This window comes from Centrocercus urophasianus, unplaced genomic scaffold, assembly GCF_019232065.1.
Source record: "Centrocercus urophasianus isolate 14NV4802_14NV808 unplaced genomic scaffold, USGS_Curo_1.0 seq_30, whole genome shotgun sequence".
In the NCBI taxonomy this organism is placed as follows: Eukaryota; Metazoa; Chordata; class Aves; order Galliformes; family Phasianidae; genus Centrocercus; species Centrocercus urophasianus.
The window spans coordinates 8,012,730-8,035,256 of NW_024884867.1; the positions used below are offsets into that span (position 1 = coordinate 8,012,730).

At 51.3% G+C, this 22,527-nt stretch overlaps 1 protein-coding gene across 4 annotated transcripts; it reads right to left on the reverse strand.

Annotated features, from left to right (window-relative positions):
* Positions 1-5,616: 5,616 nt before the first annotated feature.
* On the reverse strand, positions 5,617-21,757 carry SCARB1 (scavenger receptor class B member 1). Of its 4 annotated transcripts, none has more exons than XM_042829050.1 (13): positions 21,621-21,757; positions 18,588-18,745; positions 16,985-17,126; positions 16,363-16,566; positions 15,961-16,056; positions 15,544-15,656; positions 13,871-14,037; positions 13,240-13,358; positions 11,628-11,701; positions 10,922-10,973; positions 10,340-10,483; positions 8,122-8,241; positions 5,947-6,033 (listed from the first exon to the last, which is right to left on the reverse strand). In XM_042829050.1, exons 1-12 carry the CDS (start codon positions 21,738-21,740, stop codon positions 8,122-8,124), a joined length of 1,509 nt encoding a protein of 502 aa, XP_042684984.1. In that variant the 5' UTR covers positions 21,741-21,757; the 3' UTR covers positions 5,947-6,033. The 4 variants fall into 4 exon arrangements, with proteins under 4 accessions (XP_042684985.1, XP_042684982.1, XP_042684984.1 ...); XM_042829049.1 differs by having other exon boundaries at positions 5,950-6,036; XM_042829051.1 differs by lacking the exon at positions 8,122-8,241 and having other exon boundaries at positions 5,617-6,033.
* Between the last annotated feature and the right edge of the window lie 770 nt (positions 21,758-22,527).

The window sequence follows — 22,527 nt, forward strand, 5'->3', positions numbered from 1 at the left end:
GGACAACCAGCTCACCATCTCCCCCATCCACTCACAAAGGTGCCAGCTCCATTGTTTGGGTGTCAAAGTCCACGAATCTAATTTTTAATGATTACTCTTTAAGCCAGACATACACAAAGTGCATCAGTATTATGGAACCACTCAGCACCATGCAACAAAGCCAACCCATCCCCAGTCTGTTCTCAAGGTGTAAAACAAAGTGGGCTGTGCTCCAGCCCAGTCAACACGCACATTGCAGAAGGGGCACAACACGGGCACACAGAAATTCAACATGCTCTGTGCCCCAGGTTCTGGAAGCTGCTTTGGGGAAACAAGTGCCACTCAGAGACAGCACAAAACGCTGCTGCTCCTCTGCAGCCCCAGTGCCTGCAAAGTGAGCAGTTCTCCCCGCTAACAAAGCCGGGGGAAAAACACCTGGCAGGGTTTTTGCAAGACCTGCCAGCACCCGGTTCCAGTTGTAACACCGTGCCGTGCCCCTCCACTGCCTGCTGCTGCCAACAGGTCCGAGCGCAGGCGGCCCACAGCAGTGCAGGCAGAGCCCATCGCTCAGCACCGCAGGCATCCATCACCAGGTGCAGAGGAAGAGCTGCCCCAGGATTAATGCCTCGTGCTGCAAAAACAAATGGCCCGGGCTCGCCTCGATGTTCAGTTTTGATGAATGGTTTGACTTCGCCTTGACACCTCCGTAGCAGCGGGAGACCATTATCCTGAGACAATGTTTTATTCTATTGACATTATCTCTTAATTATAGCGTGAGCGATATCAAAGAGAGCCAGGGCCCACCGATTCCTCAGGCAGAGCCTCTGCAGCTCCTCCTGTCAGGGGATCCAGGAGAGGCTTTGCCTGGGGGCTGCAGCAGAAAGGGGTTTTGTATTGAAATTTGCAGAAGCAAGGAGGACTTCGGGAAGGCAGAAAGGTTTTCCGTGTATCTTTAAATGAGATTTTTGCAAATTTCAGAAGGAATTTGGCATTTGTTACACCTCAGAATACAACGAGCATTTGGATGAAATTTGTCTGAGGGATTCTAGACCTCCCTCTTCAGGGATTCAGGAGAGGCCCCGAGGTGAGTTACACATTCACCTTCAGTTCTGGTGTCAGCTCCCACCGGTCGCACCCTGAGGAGCAGAGCCCAGCACTGCTGTCAGCAGCTCCCATTGGCACCAGTTGTTTGCAATACCATTTCGTGCACAGGGAACAACCCATCAGAAAGGGAACCATGGCACTCTCGTCCTTGAACTCCCCGAGTCAGAGGCAGCAGCACTGCAGAGCTGCCACCCCAGAAGGGGGAAAACAACAGAGAAGAGCATTTTTAATTTTTAATCTGTGCCAACTTAATTAACTTGCAAGAAAAAAAAATGCACAGCACCACACACGCAGGGATGCAGGCTCTCCAAAGCATCACACGAGTCCCTGGTGAGACAGGAGAAGAGAATGCATGGGAGGCAATGGGAAAACCAATCAGTGACACATGAAACTTGTAATGCTGAAAGCTTTCCTGGAAAGCCAACCAACAGCCACCAGTGGCCGCTCTGAGTCTGCAGTTAAAGGGGAGAAATCTTTGATTTACAGCAAAGGACAGAGCCCGTGGGCTGGGTGCACACAGGCCTCCCAGAGAGTGTTTCTGATTGCCCAGGGGTGGTTTCTTCCTGAGGCAGAGGATGGTTCCTGTCAGATGGAGTCAGACAGCCCCCGCTGTGCCCTGGTGATTTACAGGCACGCAGAGGGGCTACACCAACCACAGCATTCAAGGATTACCTAACGTAGGATGAAGTAGAGCAAATGCAAATGGCTGGATGGTATGCAAACAGCACGGCTGCTAAACTCTCTGGTTTCTTTCACAAGGCTTTGAAGTGGGGAAAATGTATTTTTGGATAAGCTAGGGGCACTGGGGTGTTTATGAGCCAAAGAAAATCCAGAAGGTAGGGCTGGGGTGGCAAGAAGCTCCCTGCACTGGTCACAGCACCAAACAGCAACTTCTGGAGGAAGAGGAGTGAGCATGGGGCTGTTTAGTGGCTCTGTGGGTGGCAATCAGGGATGCAGTGAGATGGATCTCACCAGTGCTCCCTGCACTGCTCCAGGGTGCATCTGGACCCAGAACTACCCCAATTTGGAAGGATAAAACCAGGGGACTGAGTTTGCAACAGCACCAGAAACTGCAATTTGCTAGGAAACAAAAAATCCTAATCCTTTATTGTTATTGGCACCAAATGTCCCTTAAAGAAGGTCCCTGCTCTTTGTGACATTCAGCACACTGGAAAAGCAGTGCTCACAAGGGATGCAGAGCAGCTCAGTGCCTGGGCTCGGAGCACTTGGTGCAGATAGGAGCTGTGAACCTGCCAGCACCAGCTCCAGCCCCTGCGTTCTCATGGATCTTCTCTGCTCGTTTCCACACACGTGGCTGCAAGCCAAAGGCTTACTTGGAAAAGCAGAGGAAGTCTCCAGCAAGACGGGGGGAGAGAAGGAGGGAAATTCCTTGAAATGATGTCTTTGGGGAAGAGCTCTGCAGTTGCTGGAAATTCCTTCCCTAGAAACTCAGCTGCAAGGCTCAGCTGCCCACCACCACTCAATATCTCATGCTCCATGCTGTGAGCAGCAGGATGCTGTGACCCACAGCTCCAACTGAGATCTGCAGGCATGAGGTGAAGCATCAGCTGCAGCACAGCCTTATTCCTCCATCAGAACTCATCCAGAAGTTAGACTGGATGGAAAAGGCAGAAAGCAGCAGGGCCGTGTATGTGTTCTGCCTCTTTAACAGAGCAGCGCAGGCACAAGCATCACATTCTGCTCCGTACTCAGCCTGGCAGCTCAGAAGCTGCGCTCAGCAGCAGTCACAGAGCCCCACAGCGGAGATGGGAAGGATTGCCAGCTTGGCCAACCAATGCCAGCAGCTGGGGGCAGCGCCTGGCACCGCAGAACCTTGAAGCGGCAGCAGCCGGGCCGGGCACAGACACCGCACACCCCAAAGCACGGTCCTTGCCACCAGCAGCACGCCTGCAGCCTCTGGGAAAGTGATGAACTTACCAAAGGAAAACAGTATTTTTTTTTTTTTTTTTTTTTTTTTTTTTTTAATTCCTCCAAAATAGCGCTGTGTGCTTAACCCCCAGGAGCCACAGGCTGAGAGATCAAACCTTCTCCCTCAGGGGACTGATATCACCATTTGGTATCCATTTTCTATCTATACTGCTCCTTTTTAGGAATTGTTTCTCTTATTCCAGAAAAGCAGTGCTCCCTGGGAGCCACTGCGCACTAGGGGGGAAACAGGGGGGCCTGGCTCTGTGTCACCACACATCAACACCCCAGGGACCCCTCCATGGTATCACCCACTGTAGAGAGTAACACTGCCATCCAGCACACACTTGGGAGCAGACTTCTTTGCCAAAGCCCTGCAGCCTGCGCTTGCTTTGGGCAACTCAGCGCACATGTGAGCACAGAGAACGGAGCACAGAGTACAGCACAACTCACACTGGTGCTGCAGGAAGCTGCAGAGGGATGCTGGCATGGCACAGAGGGCAGCTGAGGAGCAGCACTGCCAGGCACTACAATTACTAACACTGTGTTGTGAAGCTGCAAGCAGCTTTCTGCTTGGTGTCAGCCTGAGAAAGGGCTCAGTGCAGGGTCAACGCCACGCACAGCCCAGAACTGTGAACCCCCAGCTTGCTGGCAGGAGGGATGCTGGTTTCAGCTGCATGCACCTGACTCAAGTTTTGCACCAATACGATGCAGCAGAGAGCCCTGCTCAGAGCAGGATTAAAGACCACCAGCATGGAAGCACAGGCAAACCTGCAGTGCCCAGGCAAGAAGTTTCTCATGCTCTCTCCTAAACCTCCTGTGAGCAAACTGTCCTCCCTCTAGCTACTTCCCACCTGGACAGGTTCGCTGCAGCCAAACACAAGGGAAACCGTCTTCTGGCATTACTCAGCCCCCTTCTAGCACCTATTGCCTGGGGTTCCAGGATCCTCCGTGCCACACTGCAGTAAGGGCATCTCATGGACACGCCGGTGCGCGGGGGGACCTCGAGGCCCTTCCCAGCCCTGCTGATTCCAAGGCTGCCTCCGGCCCGGCGCCTCCACGGCACCACAGCGCCCCCTGACGGCCCCACCGCAGAACAGCAGCCCCAGCCCGCACGACACAGCAGCGCAAGGTGCAAAGCTGCGTTTAAAAAAAAGAACTCTCACAACACGTTTTTCCCAGCAGCTGATTTGCCTTACCGGCTGCAACACGATGGAAAGTATAGTAACAATAGCAGAATGGCACTATCCTAGGCTGCAATAAATGAGAGCAAGTGCAAACACAGCAACCACGGACAATAAAAACAAAGAAAATCCACTTACCTTTAGAAGGCTTCCAGCAGAGATCACCAACAAGACCCCCTCACCTCCACTGCCAAGCCTTAAATGAAGTCTGGGAAGGGCTGTATCCTGGCTCTACTCCTTCCAATCACTAACGTCCATTGTCTGCACCTGAGCTCCCCTGCGTTGGCCCTGCCCTCCCACCAGGTGCTCCATCACTGCTTCAGGCTGCAGCTCAGCATTTCTGCTACACCTGTGCAGTAGCAATTAGCATTTGTGCCACAGAAATACTCCAGGCAAGTTCTGTTTGTGGGTCAGGTTCTGGGTTGCTGTGACCATCCCATTCCATTCCCTGGGCTACACCACAGCTGTTCTGTGACACATCAGCCCAAGCTCTGCTGCAGGATGTGGCCAGCAAGGACATGGCTGGTTAGGAATGCACCAGCAAACAGCACACAGTGTTTCAACTCCTGTTCTCTTCCCACCTAGTAAGTGGGGTAGAGGTGAGAGAGGAAGAGCATTGCTCACCCAGCTGAAAGGTCAGCAGGCGCTGGACAGCTGCAGTGGTTTCTATTCCCAACAGCATCCATACCTCGTGATGTGCAAGTGCTCTGCTACACAGGGGAGAGCAGGGCCTGTCCCGCCATGTTTGCATAGGCACCAGCGTGGGTCCCTTGGGCATCCCTGACTCCTGGCTGGGAGCAGTGAAGGCTGATGTAGCAGATTCCTTCCCACCACAGAGTGGCCCCAGCCCTCACACTGCAGTTAACACCCAGCCCTACATACCACAAGGCCCCATTTCAGAAATATGGAGTAACTTCTCCAAATCCTACCAAAGCCATCGTGACTGCCATTATTCCACACTGCTTCCTCCATCTGAAGGCACAAGTATCTTCATCAGCACTCTCTAACTGAGTGCTGATGGGAGGAGGGGGGCAGAGCAGGGGCAGACACCTGCTCCAGCAGGATTTATGTGGAAAGTTGGATACACCAAAGAGATTTTTGGTATGGCCTGTGTGTCAGTCACCAAAAGCAAGGAGGGATCTGGCAGGTTGGAGTGAAAAGGCTCCGGAAGGGAATCACCAGAGCTCAATGTCACAGCACAGAATAAGACACGAAAAGGCCAGAGTAACCCTGGGCAGGCTCCAGGTGCCCTGAAGAGCCTCTAGGAGAAACATCACTGCCGTGACAGCACTCAGAACTGATTTGTGGCATAGTCTGGTCACATCGAGTGGCAATAAAACCCTTAAGTGGCTTTGGGATAGCAAGCCCTGGTCATGCGAGATGAACAGTGGCTTTAAAAAAGATCACTAAATCCCACCAGTGCTACTTATACAAACCTTATTTATTCTAAGGGCTCCTATTAAAGTGCCTTTTATTCCTGGCAGTAGGCAGTTTTACATTGCAAAACAAGAGATGAGTCAGCAGCTGCTTTCAGCCCTGCCTGCCCACGGCGGGAGAGGGCTGTGATGAGCACAGTCTGGCCAAGGCCCCTCACGCACTGTGTTTTGGGTTCCTGGACAAGGCCTTTCCGGCCGTGCACTCCCTGTGCCTCCGTGGGGCTGCCCAGGACTCGTCCCCTTCTGGAGAATGGTGGTGATCTGAAGCAGTTCCCATCCCAAGCTCAGGCCTCGGCGGTGTCGTGGCTCTGTGTGCAGGTGTCCTGGAGGAGCGGTGTGGTCTCAGAGGGCTGGGGCGGGGGGCTCTGCGTGGTGGGGTCGTGTGGGTGCTTCTCCTTGGCAGACTTCTGGAGAGAAGAGGGCAGAGGTTACAACCCCACAGCACAGACCGTACAGCATGCATCATGCATAAGAATTGTGCCCCAGCGCCTTGGATTTCTGCATGGCGCAATCCTTCCCTGACAGATCTCAAATTGAATGCTTCTACATCTCCTGCCCCAACAGAACATTATCTCTGGTCCTGCCCACCAGTCCTTGTAAGAACCCAGGAACAGCCAGCCTGTAGAGCTGTGTCATCAGGCAGAGGATTGTCTGTAAGCGAGCTGCACAGCCCCAGACATCTACTAGCTGTACAAGTCCCTGTTTATAGCTATAGTGTCCCTATTCATTGCAGGGGAGTTGGAATAGATGACCTTTAAGGGTCCCTTCCAACTCAAACAGTTCTATGAAACACACGGGGTCTTATCATGGGCACAGACAAAGACCAGGAGGCCTGCGTGGATGAACGAGTTGCTTCTGGCCAAGCAAACACGCAAAAAAGAAGCACCTATCTTTAAGAGAAGGGAACTACAAGCCAGGCAGCCTCCCCTCAATCCCTGGGAAGCACTGGGAACTATTTCCAGGCAACTAAGGACAAAGTCATCAGGGGCAGTCAGCATGGATCCACCAAGGAAAAGTCACCTTTGACCAGCACGATAACTTTGTGTGATTATTAGCAGCTCAGTAGGTGAGGGCAGAGCTGTGGATATTGCCAACTTTGGCTTCAGTAAGGCTTTCAATGCCATTTCCTATGTGATTCTCATAAAGGGTACTGCCAATGGCCCAAACTTACTGGAAAGCAGATACGAGTAGTGTACCTCAGGCATCTGCCCTGGGTCCAGCTCTGTTTAACACCTAACATCTTTATTAATGATCTAGATGGTGGGGGTGGAGTGCAACCTCAGCAACTAGCAGGTGACACGAAGTTGGGAGGAGTGGCTGATGCACCAGAGAGTCACACTGCCATCCCACGGGACCTTGACAGGCTGGAGAAATGGACAACAGGAGCCTCACCAGCTGCAGCAAGGGGAAGTGCAAAGTCTGCATGTGGGAAGGGGCAGCCCCAGGCTGCATTAGATGAAGCACGGCCAGCAGCTCAAGGTGGTCCTTCCCCCCTGCTCAGCACTGATGTAGTCCTGAAGTACCGTTTCCAGTTGTTCTGGGCTCCCCAGCGCCACAGAGACATGGATCTACTGAGAGGCCAAAGCAGGACTATTGAGATGATTAAAGGACTGTAGCATCTCATACGAGGGCCAAGTAAGTTGAAGCTGTACAGCCTGGAGAAGAGAAGGCTCAGGGGGATCTTAATTTATTTCAGGAGCTCAATGAAGACTGTAAAACCCCCAAAGAGTGAGGCTCTTCTCAGTGGTTGTCAGAGACAGGACGAGGTGATGGGCACAAACTAAAACACAGCTGTGATCTGAGCATCAGAAAATGCTTTCTTTTTTTTTTTTTTTTTAATTTTTTCTTTTAAAAAAAAACCCTGTGCCCAAGCACTGGGTAAGGTTGCACACAGAAGTGGGGGAATCTCCATCCTTGGGGATTCAAGAGGCACCTGGACATGGACCTGAGCAAGCAGGCCTAGGTGGCCCTGCTTGAACAGAGGGGTTGCAGGAGATGACCTCCACAGCTCCCTTCCAACTCCATTGATTCTGTGATTTTGTGTTTCTGTAATACAAACCCAGATATTTGAAAAATCAAATTCCCCATTGAAAGCCTTTGCAGGGCACCAGCAGGGTGCCTCTGTCACCCCCACCGCTGGGCCCTCTGAAGAACTTACCTCCAGCTCTCAAACTCTCACAGGGGAGAGAGGTGAGGAAAGCAGCTCCTCACACCACACTTATGTTTTATCCCAATCCTTGCTGATACCATTAGACCAAGTACACAGGGAGCAGAAACAAGAGTGTGTTCTTGCAGCCTGGTTAAGTGCTAGTACTGACACAGCTAAATCGTCCCAAATAAAGGCAGGAGATAACAGGGCTGCATCAAAGACTGCCAAGAAGACACATCTTCTGGTACACATGGACAGCAAACATTTCCATTTGATTGGTTTTTAGCAAAGTTCAATCAACTCTGGATGAGAGAAGAGCGTGTTACCTTGGCTGGGTACCCACCTATAGTCTGGCTTCCCGCAACACCTTAACCGGAGGCAGCTTTCTGGCATGGGGGGCCTGGGTGGCCTTATTACTGTCTGACTTCTTTTTATTGCTACTCCAAAATAAAGAGCATTTTTCCTAGAAGATAATCAGGCTCGTTTATGGTGCACTTTGACATGAATTCCACGAGGGTCTGATTTCAGGAGGCTATTTTAAAGAAGTTTTAATCACTGTTTAACTATAATTCAGCTATTGAGGAAGATTTCAAGATTTAGGTTAAACTAAGCCCTATTTAAGATTTTGATCAGCACCAAGCCAGTTTTAAAATGGTCTGTTTGCATATTAAATGTCTTCTTGCATAAGCTTTGGGTCGCATTAGCAGAGAGCTTTAATGCTGCATGTGGGCACATGTTGTGCCCATACAGGAGACACGCACATTTTTGGAACAACAGATGCATTTTAAACTGGCTCCTGCGTAAACTAGATTAAGATGTAAGTGTTTCACAATACCTCATCTGGACTGGTTTGATGGCCCACTGCTCTCTCTGGAAGCCAGAGAGATGTGAGACACACCAGGAAGGCACAGGTTAAGCAAGAGCTTCACGCTGGCAGACACGTGAAGATGTGGACAATGCCCCTCAGACATCACCTGTGGCCTCCAGAGAGAGGAACGGGGGTGATTAGCAATCATCACTAGATCAGCAGCACTTTGATTGAGGAACACAGCTTGGCTGCAAGTTGCTGTCTTCCAGTTTACAAGCTCTTATCTGTTCATTAGGCACAGAATTTAATGTGCTGTTGCATGGCTTCCTCCAAGATTTATAAAGCCATTAGGGCTACTGATTTATTTTTCAGGTAGTCAGATGCTTCTTCTGGTTTATTTTAGTTCTAGCACTTTGTGAGGCTCTGGCTGAGCACCCAGATGCAGCTGTCTCATGCCCAGGTTTGGGATGTTTCAAAAGCAGCTGTTCAGACAATTCAAGTGAATAGAGAAGGCAGCTTTTCTCCTACCCCCTTCCAGCATAGTGGATAAGGCTCTTTGATGCAGGGAAACCTGCACAAAGCAGGGTGAGGAAATGGCAGCCCAGGCTGTCAGACACAGCAGCCCAGGAAACACCAGCACGTGCTGAGATACAGTGGTGCTGCAGAACAGGATGAAGCCTGCGGCCACCTGCAGCTGCTGGAACAAAGAGGGTGGCACACTCAGAGCTCAGCTGCTCTGGGAACAGCACAAGGGTCAGCACTGAGCCCCAGCCCCTCACACTGCTCCCCTACTGCCAGGTAGCGCAGGGAGGAACAAGGGGATTTGGAATCATGTGTTTAAGTCAATTAAGCAGTTGTAGGCTTGGTAGAAATCCAATTATGTGATACTTGGAGAACTCTAGAGCTATTTAAAGTGGGCTGATATTAGCATTTCAGTAAGGGTAGCTAAAGGTTGAGCAGAAGCAGCCTCTCGCCCATGCTCTCACCTCAACCCACTCATCCTCTTCACTGCCTTTTCATCCCCACAAGCAGCCTCTTCTTATCTGCAGCTTTAGAGCCAGCTCAAGCTGTCTGGCTGTAACTCCAAGCTCAATAAGCTTGCTTTGATATAGGTTAGGGAGCTAGATCTCTACTTCAATGCTAAGCTCTCTAAAAGCTTTAGCTCTTATCAGATGAGTGTTTTGCAGCTGGAGACAGATCACCACCAAGTGCCTGAGCTGTTTTATATTCTGTCCCCACAGCATTACACTCAGACGGATGGGGCAGCCAGGCCCCTGTGCTGCTCCCACCCACCCAAAGCTCCCTGCAGCCCTCAGAAGCCAGGACTTCTCACCCACAGATCCCTGCAGGCCAGACTCCCACAGCTATTTAGAACAGCTGCACTTGCAGAGAAATAAATGAGTTTCTGGGTGAGGGCACAGACCTGATGCTTTACATGGAAATGAGATTGATGAGCCAGGGTTGTGCGTTAGTTGGGTGAGCTGAGAAATGTTTCCTCCCATGAGAACCTGCTTTGGTCACTGCTGCGCACTGAGATGACCAGAATTGCTTTTAAAACATTTGCAGCCCAATTTCTTGATAGCTGAGGAAGTCCTGTGGTTACCTACTGGTGTCATTAGGACACAGTTGTAACAGAATCAGGGTATCAGCCAATGCTCCATCAGGAGTGTTAGATTGTCAACTCAGTCTTTGCCATTCGATTAAATCTGGTTTGGCTAACAGCACTTCCCATCTGATATCTGCACATTCTTACCTGACTCATCATCATGAGTGCAGCTGAGATGATGAGTGGGACACTGAGCCCGAGGAAGATGTACTGCAGGTAGTCTAGGACGGATGGGATCAGCACCAGGTTGGTGTAAAACTGCGATAGGACTGAGCCATCAATGTATCCACTCTGCCCAAGAAAGCAAAGTTGTGATAGGCATCTCTCTTTCATCCAGAGCAGTGACAGACCATTTGTGCAATGCCTCTCCTACCACGGATCGAGGAATTTAGGTCAGAGGCAGGCCAGAAGCTTGTACCAAACAGCTGGACATGCACACAGCTGTAGGACTGCACTCCCTAGCACACATTAGCATGCAGATGCTGGCAGTGCTGTTCTGGGTTCTATTTAACCCCACATCCAGGACAGAGCCAGAGGTTTGCCAAGTATAGTGCAGGGTTTGTTTGACTTAGAAGGATTAATCATGCAGCCAAGCAGTACAAAGCCTTCTGTTGGCTGCTCAGTCTGGCTGGCTTAAAGCCTTATTCAGAGTGGAGTTTCCCCAGCACCATGGTTTCCCCCTTCCTGCACGAGACACTCTTCAGAATTTGGTCAAGGAAGGCAGCTCACCTCTGCAAACCACAGCAGCGGCATCACCACTGGCTGAATCTTCCCTGTTTGACTGTGGGGGTAGAAAAGAAATAAGCATTTAGATTCCTGGTTCATTAGACCACAGCTACTGTTGCAATTCTTCGTAATGGGAAGAGTCTGGCAGACCAGCAGTGGCCAGGACACTGATGCAAGAAGGTAGCAACTCCTGCTGCTTCAGGGAGCTCCCTCCCCTCCAGGGACCAGGTTCATCTTGAGCCTTCTGTGCAAAAGCAGTGCCAACACTTCCATTTGAATTTAGTTGTCCAATGACAGCAAGAAGTGCCATCCCAAACCTGGGCTCTGGGTACACTGATTCAGTGAACTGGAATGTTGAGCTTACGCAGATCTGAGAAGTCCCAGTCATCTGCATGGCACTGCAGGGCAGTACTGCCAAGTTCAGAGCACAGAGATCGTCTGCCAGCATTTGTATTTCAACTGTTCTGTCAGGTGCATGAAGCACTGCAAGAGCTGAGCCAACAGGCAGGCACACAGCACTGCCAGGGGACAGCATCTGGAGGTCACCGGAACAGCTGACCCCACACATCAGCCAGCTGGCTGCTGCAGTGGTGACACTGCTAACATCAAAGCTCTCTCCTCTGTCAGGGTGAGTTCTGCAGGGACCCCAGAGCCAGCAGCACTCCCTGCTGGATGAAGAGATAGCCACTCTTAACAGCGAATCACTTACAGGATACCAGACACCTGCTTCATGTACTGGTTCAGCTGGAGCTTGATGGAGCAATTCATGGGGATGCCTGTCATCTGCATAGGAAGAGACCAACCATTTCATCAGTACAACTCACACATATTGTGAGAGCTCTGCAGAAAACTGGCTCTCCACTTTCCTCCCCAGCTGCTCCAGGTGCCAACTTCCCAACGAAGCAGTGAATTGGATCACTCAGAGATCCACCACACATGCGCCAGCAGCAAGGCTGAGTTTCCAATGTACCAGTGCTGGTCAGCCCCACGCTGCTCCCCAGGCTCTGAGGATGACTGCTCACATGCGTAGTGCACGTGTTTAACAGGCAGACTGCATGAACATGGGGAGGTGCTTTACAGGACATAGGGCTCGTGGGACCAAACCCAATCAAGTTTAAAGTTACCACGTAGAACTCACAACCTGCAATTGATTCCTTGGGCAGGGTGTTTTAACAGAAGCTTCTATTCCTGAGCCTGATGAGCCTCTTCTGTCGTTGAACCTATCTGCACTTGTTTTGAGAATACATCAGCACACAACATCACACTTCTAAGATGGTCGTTTGGCATTGGCTCCTCATGACACTGCAGTTCTCTGACATACTAAGGGGAGGGTATTTTGCCTGGATTGCCCATATTTGTACTCAGCAGGCTGGGCTAGATAACAGTGAATTGTACTGTTATCAGAAGAGCTTTGATACTGTAATAAACTTAATTAGATTTCCGTAAATGTGATAAGAAAAGGAGAGAACCCAATGCCTGGGTAAGAAGTTTATCTTGCCTTACTTCAAGAGGGGATTGGTTTCTTGCTCAAGTTAGCACCGCTGAACACTTGGAAACATTCCACTCATGGCCACATGCAGAGTGGGCCACAAGGGGAAGAGCCCCATGTCTTCTCCCCTTCAACTGGGGAGACAAAGATGACTTGAGATGGCACTGGTGAGCAGCTTCATCCTTCTGTTCAGTATGCACGAGGTGCAGCACCAAGGCTGACAGAGCAGAAGCAGCCAGTCAGATGGGCTAGTCAGGATGGAGGAAAAAGCCAGCCCAGAAACAGCAGCAACAGGTGCCCTACAAAGTGGTGTTCAGACTTTGCCAGTCATCTCTCATGGTCATACATGTTTACAGACCTGGGCTGCTGCCAGATACACCTCCTGGTGTCACGGGCCTTCCTGAGTCAGTGGAAAGAAAAGGACTGCGCTTATCAAAACAATTATGATTCCAATTAGTCCTGCAATTCCCTAGAAGCTAAGCTAGTTATTCAATTAGTTTATGACTTTGGTGTTTTTTTATCTGCACACGTCCTTACCACTTTGCACTCTGGAACCTGCTCCAGTCAGCACCAGGAGAGCAGCATGGGGCTGACAGGCAGGGTAGCATGCTCCCATCTCCACCACACAGCCTAGGCCAGCCCTCCCGGCCCCTCATCAGGTGTTGCCCAGCCCAGGTCCAGACCCAGCGGAGCAGGATCCCACCAGTCCCCACCACAGGGTGCTTACCAGCCCCACTGCACAGCCTAGGCCCAGCCTAAGGGCAGCCATTCCCCCCAGCCGCACTGAACAGCTTTGGCCTTGCCCTGGGGCAGCCACCCCCCAGCCCCTCACCGGGTGCACGTCGAGGAAGAGCGCGTGCTCCTCCTTGCTGGGATGCAGGCCTTCCACAGCATCCACCAGGCTTGGGTCAGCATTGTAGAAGTGAGGGTGGGAGATGAACATCGGTGCATCTGGGTGAGAACAGAGACAACTTAAGCTCATCCATCTGAGAGCACGTTGATATTTCTAAACCATTGCAGAATTTTTTTCTGCTTTTTCATGCTTTTCTATTCTTTTCCCCCAGCAGCTTGTCGCACCAGGAAGGTTCAGATCCCACCTCTAAGCCACCTTCACCCCACACACCACCAAACACTCATCAGCCACAGATGTGGGACAGAACACTGAAGACTGAATTCTCACTCCTGAGTGATCTCTACTCACTGTCCAAAGTCAAAGTTTAGCTTGGCAGTTACACAGCCAGCTTTCAGCCTGGGGGAGGTGATGCTCCATCCTACCCTCAGCCATTCCATGAACAAGCAGAGGGCTCTTTCAGCAGCTTTCTCACTCTCCCCTTGCTCAGATGAATGCACACATACCCCAGAGATACCTTCCAGCCCACTGACAGGCAGCAAAGTTTTCGGACAGGTAATCCCATCCCACCTGCCCCAGACATCAGTATGGAAAGGGGAATTGCAGGACTCACTTAGCCTGCAGGAGCTGACGTTCTGGATGCCAGACTGCCTGCAGGGACAGAAGCCTTCGTTGGGGGGATAATCTGTGCCATTGGCAAAGAGCGTTTTCGGTGCCACGAAGCGATAGGTGGGCACACCCTTGAACTGTCCCGACTGCTCGTACACCAGTTTCATGGATCTGGAAGGGTTTTGGTGAAGAAGGATCAGGATTAGCCAGCAGGTTCTCAGCACAGAAACAGGCTCTTATCTTCACCGGATAAGATGCAGTTGCAATGTAACTTAGACTTTGAGATCAAGATAAACACTCCGAGCAGAGCTTTGGATTGGGAATGAGTATCTAAGCCATTTGCTTTCCATGTTTTAAGCACAAATACAAGGCTGGTCAGGACTAGTTGTGGAGGGAACCACACAAGCTTATAAATCTGTTTGCAGAATCCAGAATGGATTTGTTTAAGGGCATGGAGTAATCCCCATGGCTGCTCTCCCAGAGATAATGCTGTCTTTGTGCTGGCACTGGCCCCGAGATAGAAGAGCTCTGTCACAGCAGATGGACACTGGCTAAATCTGTTTTCTAGCACACAGCCATCAGGAGAGTGGAAAATTTCATCTTTTGAACTACACTGTACAGCAAGATTTTAATCCAGGTAAAAGAGCAGCGACTTTATGCTGCATGCATCAGTAGATGCATGTTTCCAGGAAGGCAGTTTGCTCCTTTGCACTCAAGCGAGACCCGTGGGGATGCAGCCAGCCCAGCCAGCCAAGAAGGATGCCCATCACTACAGCTGCCTTCTGCACAGCACTGATGTGCACACTTCTGTGCTGTGCTCACCCTTCAGCAAGAATCACAGGAAACCAAGCCTCCTGCTCGATTTTACACCTTGCCAAAAGCACTTTACATTCTCTACAAGACCTCCACAGTTCTACAAAAACAGGTATGTTTAAATAAACTTTGACTACCAGTAAACATCCCTGCAAGTCCTTGGCTCTGAGTCATTTTTGTATTTGTTGATGACTCTTGTGTAGAGGAATTCCTGCACTAATACTGGGCTCAGCTGACTTTGCTTGTTGGCTGAGGTCACTAATCTCTATTCAGCAGGAGCACTTTGCTTGTTTTGCAGCAACTGCATAGCCGAAATCACCATTATCTTTCCCTGGCTGGGGACAGAGCTTTGTATCTGGCCACCTCACTTCCCCTCCTTCCAGTCTCAGGGTGTTTCCACAGGAGCAGGGCAGGCTCCAGAGGTACTTTAACCTCTGCACACTCAGCTGAGACCAGGGCATCACACAGGCACAGCTATGCATGAGCAAAAATGAAGCAGCGTAGGAGCAGTGGCACAGCCCCCAGCATTACTTCTGCAATAGTTCTGTGGCCAAACAGCATTTCCTTCTGACAACCTTCATTTCCAGCCTTCCTCTTCCCAAATTTTGTCTAGACTGGTTTTCAATTCAGTTAGGTTAGGCTTCCCCAGCAATCCGGAAGGTATTTATGAACATCACAAGATGTAGGCAGACAGCTCTACGCTCTTTGCAATGCTCTGACACTACAACACTGAACTGCAGCAGAACATTCAACTACAGGAACTCTGCCCAAGTCCTCTGCATCACCACACAGCGCTCCGCAAGCACCAGAGCATCTCCCACCATCAGCACAGGGACTGCAGCTCTGCGCCTGCTGCAGCCTCACCTGCAGGCATCGGGGCTGTAGAACTCCAGTGACGTTGGGGACATGTATGGTGGCCACATCTCCCCTGCAGTCCCGTTGATCATGTTGCACTGATTGCTCCGCCAGTAGTTCACCTGTTGGATGGGTGCAGAGAGAGGAGCTCAGCTCTATCAGCTCGATGTCGACTTCCATCCCTGCCATGCCATCCAGAGTAGCTGGGGACAGCAATGCTGGAGAGCTTTCAGGATGGGCCCAACTGAATGCTTCTTGCACTGGGCTGCCTTCTGGTCATTCTGCCTTTACTTTGACATTCAAGTTCCATAGGAACTCGCTTCCAAACTTGTGACCCACTGACACAACAGCACCAAAAGCTTTCAGTTAGCCTTGCTCTACATCAGGCACTGCCCCTGTACCTGAGTTTTGCTGCCCGATGCTTACCTTTTTCAAGCCATTCCATGAATCCACCATATGAACTTGACTGATGTTCTTCATGCCTGTATTCACTGTGAACAATCCAGAATTGGTGTTGTTAAACTGCAGAGAGAAGAAATTAACCTGTAATCCATCACATGCAGAAAGCCTGCAGGGTGCTAACACCTTTGCATACTTCATCAGCATTAGGAGCACTTCACATATTGTAAGCTTCTGAAGTTTCACGTTGGTTGCCAGAGACAGCTTCCAACACAATTTTCCCCTCCAGCAGAAATGTAAGGCGCCTTACACAACCGCCATCAATTACACATGGCTGCTCCAAGCAGTTTGTGAAGGAGACAGCCTGCATATTCAGTAACAAGAGCAATATGTCTGGGACTTCAGGGTTCCCAGCAGTGGTTTACTCACCTCCACAAATATGCCAAATTTTCCCTTGAATGGGATCAGGCCAGGGACAAGGGCATTTATTGTGTCTAAAAGAGGGTCTTCATAGCCCCACAAGATCTCCCCCACTGTCCGGTTAATGAAGGCCTCCTGCTTCAGGCCAGCCAGGGCCCCGCTCAGCAAGAACTTCACAAAACTGGGTAGGTTTTCCATCATGACAGCTGCTCCCTGTGAAGGAAAGCAATCCTTGAGATCAGAGCCCTGCCTTTGGCAGAGAGGATGCAGTGCATCTTCAGCACGCAGCACAGCGCTCTATGGAAGCCCTTCTGACAGCCTGCAGGGCACCATTCAGCCCACAGCTGGGAAAAAAGCAGTTTGTGGCAGCAGCCACAAAGAGCTCACAGGTTTCATTTCCCCAGATAAAGGTCAGATGAGGTTGAAGACATGAGCCCAGCCCCTCTAATCACTCTGATTTTGGAAAGGTAGCAGCCCAACATGACAACCGATAGACAAAGAACTGTACTCTGTAAGCTTAATCTTGTGGCTTGATTGAATTCAAGTCTGACAAGAAAAGAAGCTTCAGGTTAACACAGAGCATCACCACCCTGCCCGCCAGCCAGCACGTCTCTGGGAAGCAAGTCCTTACCAACATCAAGATGTTGGGCATCACTATGTACTCATCTTCGGTGCCGTTGGACAAGTCCGGCCGGAAGAAGAGCTGCCGGTACTCCAGGTAGGAGACTGTGTCGTTGTCATGGAAAGTGATGTTTGTTTTATACTTGAACTCTCTGCAAAGAGAAAAGAGACCTTGGGAACCTGGCCCCATGTGGTGCCAACTGCACTGTGTGTGAAGCAAGGGCAGGCCTTGGCTTGTTGCTGAAGAGCAGAAGAAGGAGAGCAAGCCCCAGTCAGGAGCACCAAGCTGCAGGAGAGGCAGTAGAACAGCTACTGAGAAGCCTATATCTATGACTGAGATGCTCAGATAAGTCAATCAACACCATCCCACGCATTGAAACAACCTCTGAAACAGAGGAGAGCCAAATAAGATGGCACAAGCTCCACAGTCAAATCCGTGTGAATTTGTCCCAGAGCTCCCTACTGGCTCCTGGGCAGCCGCACATGAAGCTCAGCCTCCACAGAGCATTCTGGCTCTGCTTCTTCTCTTTGGGTCACTCCTCCTGTGCACCACCCAGCTCCTGCTTGCTGCATGCTGGTAGGGAGCCCAGCTGCAGCAGCCCAAGGTTGTCCCCAGCATCCCAAGCCAGTTACAGCTCCATGGGCAGCTGCAGCTCAATGCACAAGCAGAAACAAAGTCCTTTATTGTGGAGCCTATTTTATGGTCCATGATAGGGAAAGGCACTAATCTTGCTCAACAGGAACATAAGAACATTAATAAGCTTTACCCCTTTGTTCATTCTTACTTAGTGTAAGTGAAGCCTTTTCCCCAAGCCAAGTGACTGATCCAATCACAACGTACAGAACCTACACGATTCTGTGGTGTGACCAGCAGACCAGGGGAAATGAGGGCATATACATAGTGCCAGGTTTCCCCCAACACTACTCAAACAGCTTTGGGATTAGACCTGTAATCTTCCCACATGAGCTTGCTTAGGCTGCTGACCTGACTTTGCCTACATGTATAGGCACTAACATGTCAAACATTGTTACTTACAGGTAAGATTATGTGCTCAGTTCAATCTCTCTCATCATCACACACAGCAGGTCTAGAGAGGGACTCCAGCCACCATTCTTAAGCCATGGCAAATAGACCAAGCCCTGTTGTTGTTGAACCTAGCCAAGATACGGTGCTCTGCATGTTAGGCAAATTCTGCATCCCGTCATAGATGATGGGTCTTAGATCAATGCAGGAAGTCTGAAGCTTCATATCAAGGAGATGCCAGCTCTGGAGCTAGATTCCTAAATGCACAGTGAAGATTAAACTGAAGCCCAAGCTGAGGATGGGGCTCACCCATCACCATACTAACAGCTAGCAGGTCCCAGCAGAGGACCAAGCTCCACAGCTCACACTGAAGCACCAAGCAGCCTCACAGCCCTGCCAGCCAGCGGTCCTACTGATTATTTGAGCAAGATCAGAGCAAATACTTCACATTTGGATTGCTTTAAAATCCTGTGCCATCAGACTCAGGCTGGCTGCACTATTGCCATTCTGTCCTCCTGGAGGAGGCAGCCAAGAGTCTGGCAGGCAGCACAGCAGCTCACACACAGCTGGACCACAAGCAGTACCTGACCTGTAAACATACGGTCCACGCTGGGTCACCTTTGGCTTTGCTCCCTGGAGGACCTCTTGAGGGTTCTGCACTTCAAAGAGGTTCACCGTCAGATAAAAAGGAACAGGAATGTCCCTCCACATGTTGAAGGCGATGCTGCTGGGATCAATCCTCACATTCTGCAAAGAAAGAGAAAGAAGATGGGCTGCTTGGCCTTGGAGGCTGAGAACACCCACTCCTGTTTCCCACGCCAGGCCTAGCTGAAGGCAGAAGTTTCAGCAGTGGATCTCTAGAGGACACAGCACGTTATGCAAACTGAAACAGAGCCAGTTCTAAACTCCAGACTTATGCGTGCAGAAGCATCAAGTATGTGCCACAGGATGTCTGCAGGCTTATTTATTGAGGCTCCGCTTGCCAGACTCCTACCCACAAGGTTTCAAAGCTGCTTTGAAGTGCTGGAGGCTTTCACCGTGCTAGACAAGCCAGCACTGAATTATTCACAGCTCTGGTGGTTTGACTTGCCTGGCACAAACAAGCCCATCCTAAAATCTTCCACTTGCTTGCCAGGTATGGCAACTCCATAGCTACAACTACAAACCACGCAGCTCTTGGGTTATCCCAAAATAGATGAGGAGAATGGTGATGTCAACCAAACTGCATCCAAGTTGCTTTTGCTTCCTCTCAGATGTAATCCTGCAGAGATTCATGTTCATCTTAATGCTGTATGAAGGCAGTGCACAACTGCACAAAAGCCCTCACCTCCTCTGCAGGCACTCTGCTGGCAGCTGGCTTCCTGCCTCTGGTCCTTCCCAGTCTCCTGGGAGCTGCCTTACGGACCAGCAAACCAAAAGCTCGTTTCATCTTAATCACCTATTTTGGGGCACTCCACTATTACCTCTGCTTCCTCTGCAAGTACAAACTCTCGCTGCAGTTAAGTAACACGGCTCAGAACTGCGTTTGATCCACTAATCGTCAAAGGCACGCGGGCACTATCCAGCTCCAGCTCAGCCCCACAGCTGCTCGCTTTGACCCCATGGCAGGAACAAGGAAAAAGCTGCCAGCAGTGTCAATGGCAGAGAAGCAACCATGGGACAAGAGCAACCCAGACTTCATCTAGATTGTCTTATAACCCTTTCCCTGTGCACCCAGCCGAGTCTGAACACGGACATCTGCTTTTCTTTACTTTTTTTGTTCTGCTTTGCATTCCCTGGGCTTCCCGTTGCATATGCATGCATTTATGTAACACACACAGGTTGCATCCCAACCGCCTGCTGCCCTTCTCAGCCTCCTCTCATGGGTGTCCAGCAGCTCCAGGCCGTGCACAGAACCACAGGGTTGCTGAGGTTGGAAAAGAGCACTAAGCTCATTAAGTCCAACTGTAACAACTACCACTAAATAAGATACGCTGATCAGAGCAGCCTTGGAGTCGAGCTACATGAAGATCAACATAGATGTGGCACATGTCTGGAATAAAAATAGAATTATTTTTCACGCAGATGGGTTACAAAGGGTCACTGGGTGGTCTGAGATATCCTGACCATGCTAAGTTCCTGAAGAACTGAAAGCAACGGGTTACCATGCGGCTCCTCCAGACAAAGACAGCAGTGTAAGCACTGAGGACAACAGTTCCTACGTGGAGTTATGTGATAAGTGCCTGCCAAAGGCCAACCAGCCTCCAGCCCTGCCCAAGCTTTGCCACCAGCAACTCCTCACACCCACCACTCCAAACACTGCCCCAGGAATCTCAGCAAGGCCCTGCACGCTTCTCACCACCCTGCATGTCAGTCCATTGTTTGTTTTCCATTTGACTTTAAGCTGTGTAAGAACTTGGGATCCTTCAAATCACATGGAAGATGAGGAGACCGCATACTTGAGATGAAGTGAGCCCTGAGGAAAAAGAAGGGTCAGGCTTCTCCTCGCTGAGATTCACCAGAAAGTAGCTGAATCGGGTAGTTCCCCAAAAGAGGGGAAGTCTGGTTGCACTGATCATGCCATATGTTTACAGGTGCCAGCACCAGCTCTGCACGGCCAACAGACTGGACAAAGACCAACTCTGGCTTACGGCAAAGGTCTGCCTGGCTCTGCACAGCCAGTGGCACTACCAGAGCATCCATTCCAGCAGAAGCTTGTTCCTGACAAAGACGCAGGGACACACAGAGCTACAGCCACTCGCTAATTATCTCCTGTGCCAGGGGAGTGTTTCTAGCTGTTGATGTGGGTAGATGTGAGCTTGAAGGAACTCCAAGGGAGAGGGACCCTCTGTTGTGGGCAGTGGGAAAGGTTTGGGTGAAACTGGGGATGAAGCCACGTATTGGGCTGATGCAGTAAGGGTTTGCTAGTGGGGGGCTGCAGAGGGGACTCTGTGAGGAAAGCCCAGCAGCTGCCCCAAGTTAGAACTCTTTTGCTCGCAACAGTAATTGGTGAGCAACCTCCCTGTTCTCATCTCAGTCCTTGAGCCCTTTCCATTGTATTTTCTCCCTTTCTGTCTTTGAGCACTGGTCCCGGGGCTCTGTGCAGCACTCACTGGGCAGACTCACAAGGGCTCAGCCCGCATCCCTGTGCCATAACCAGCAGCAGGGCCCCCTCCAGCAGCCAGGAACCCCAAAGAGAGGCAACTCTTGTGCTTCACTCTCAGACACCACACCACGCACAAGGCAAGGACTCCATCCGAGCACTGCAGCGCATCACCCACGCTGTTCTGGACAATACAGAGCAATCCACCAGCACAAGCTTTCCCATGCAGTTAGCAAAGAGCATCCAGCGCTTCTCCCAGCAGCAATCACCCGTCAGCGTCAGCAGAGCGCAGCCCCCGCTAAGGAGGATCGCGGTCCCAGGCAGCCCCAGCCCTCCTGCAACAGAGCACAGAACAGCCGAGCCTAGATTTATTCGCGCTGAGATTTTAAGGATGCCGCAAGCTGGAAGAGCAGCACCGAAGCAGCCGTTTTGGTGCGCGGCTCTCATCGCCCCTGGAGAGCTCGGACGAGCAAAGCACCCACAGCAGCACGCCCAGCCCCGCGCAGCACCGCCGCCGTCCGCAGCCCCCGGCCCGCTAACCTTGAAGACCTGCATCTTGATGATAGCGGGCCCCGCCAGCAGCAGGCAGCCGCCCAGCAGCAGGCAGACGGCCCCGACCGCCCCCAGGCCCACCACCGCCCTCCACCGAGTAGCGCCCATGGCTCGGGCAGCGGGCCGCCCGCCGCCGCTTTATGGCCCGGGCCCGGCGGGGCGCTACGGCAGGGCGGGGCGGGGCGGCACCGCCCCCGTGGGCCGAGCCGAGCGGGGCGGAAGCTGCCGCTGCGTGCGGCCGGGCCGTTCCGGCGTTACCGCGGGCTCCGCTCACGGCTGCCGGCGCTGTGCAGGGGTGTTCAAAGGCTGTCTCCAAACGAGCCCTTCTTCATTATCCCGGCTTGTTCCCCGCAAACCACGACGCGCCAACACCTCCCTTCGCACCGCTCTCACTCACCTATAATCCACAAGCAGCATCACCTAAGAAGTGCTTTGTTTTCTTCCTTGGGATCCCACCCTTCTGCTCTGGATGGAGCTGACACTTGGAGCCCCGCAGCTGAAACCCTCACTCCAACTCCAAGCACACCCTTACGCAGCCGGGCAGCGCAGTACTGCCCGGGATACAGTTGTGCGCTCATTACTGAACTCTTCAGCCTGTTCTCCACTTTCCCTATGCGAGCGTTTGACCTCAGACACCCAACTGCAAGGAGGTGAGCAGACATCCCTTGCCAGTGTTCTCAGCACCCAGAACTACTCTGTAGCACTTCAGCTCACCAACACAGCACCGTTCCTACAGAGCACACAGCTGGGATGAAAGAGCATTCCCAGAGGTGCTCTATAAGCCACTACTGAAGTTGCAAAGTTTGCTTTATAGACTAAAGCTGCGCAGCCCACTGTCAGAACCAAGCGCCTGCAACAAAGGCTGCAGACTCACTACTGACATCTCACAATTGTC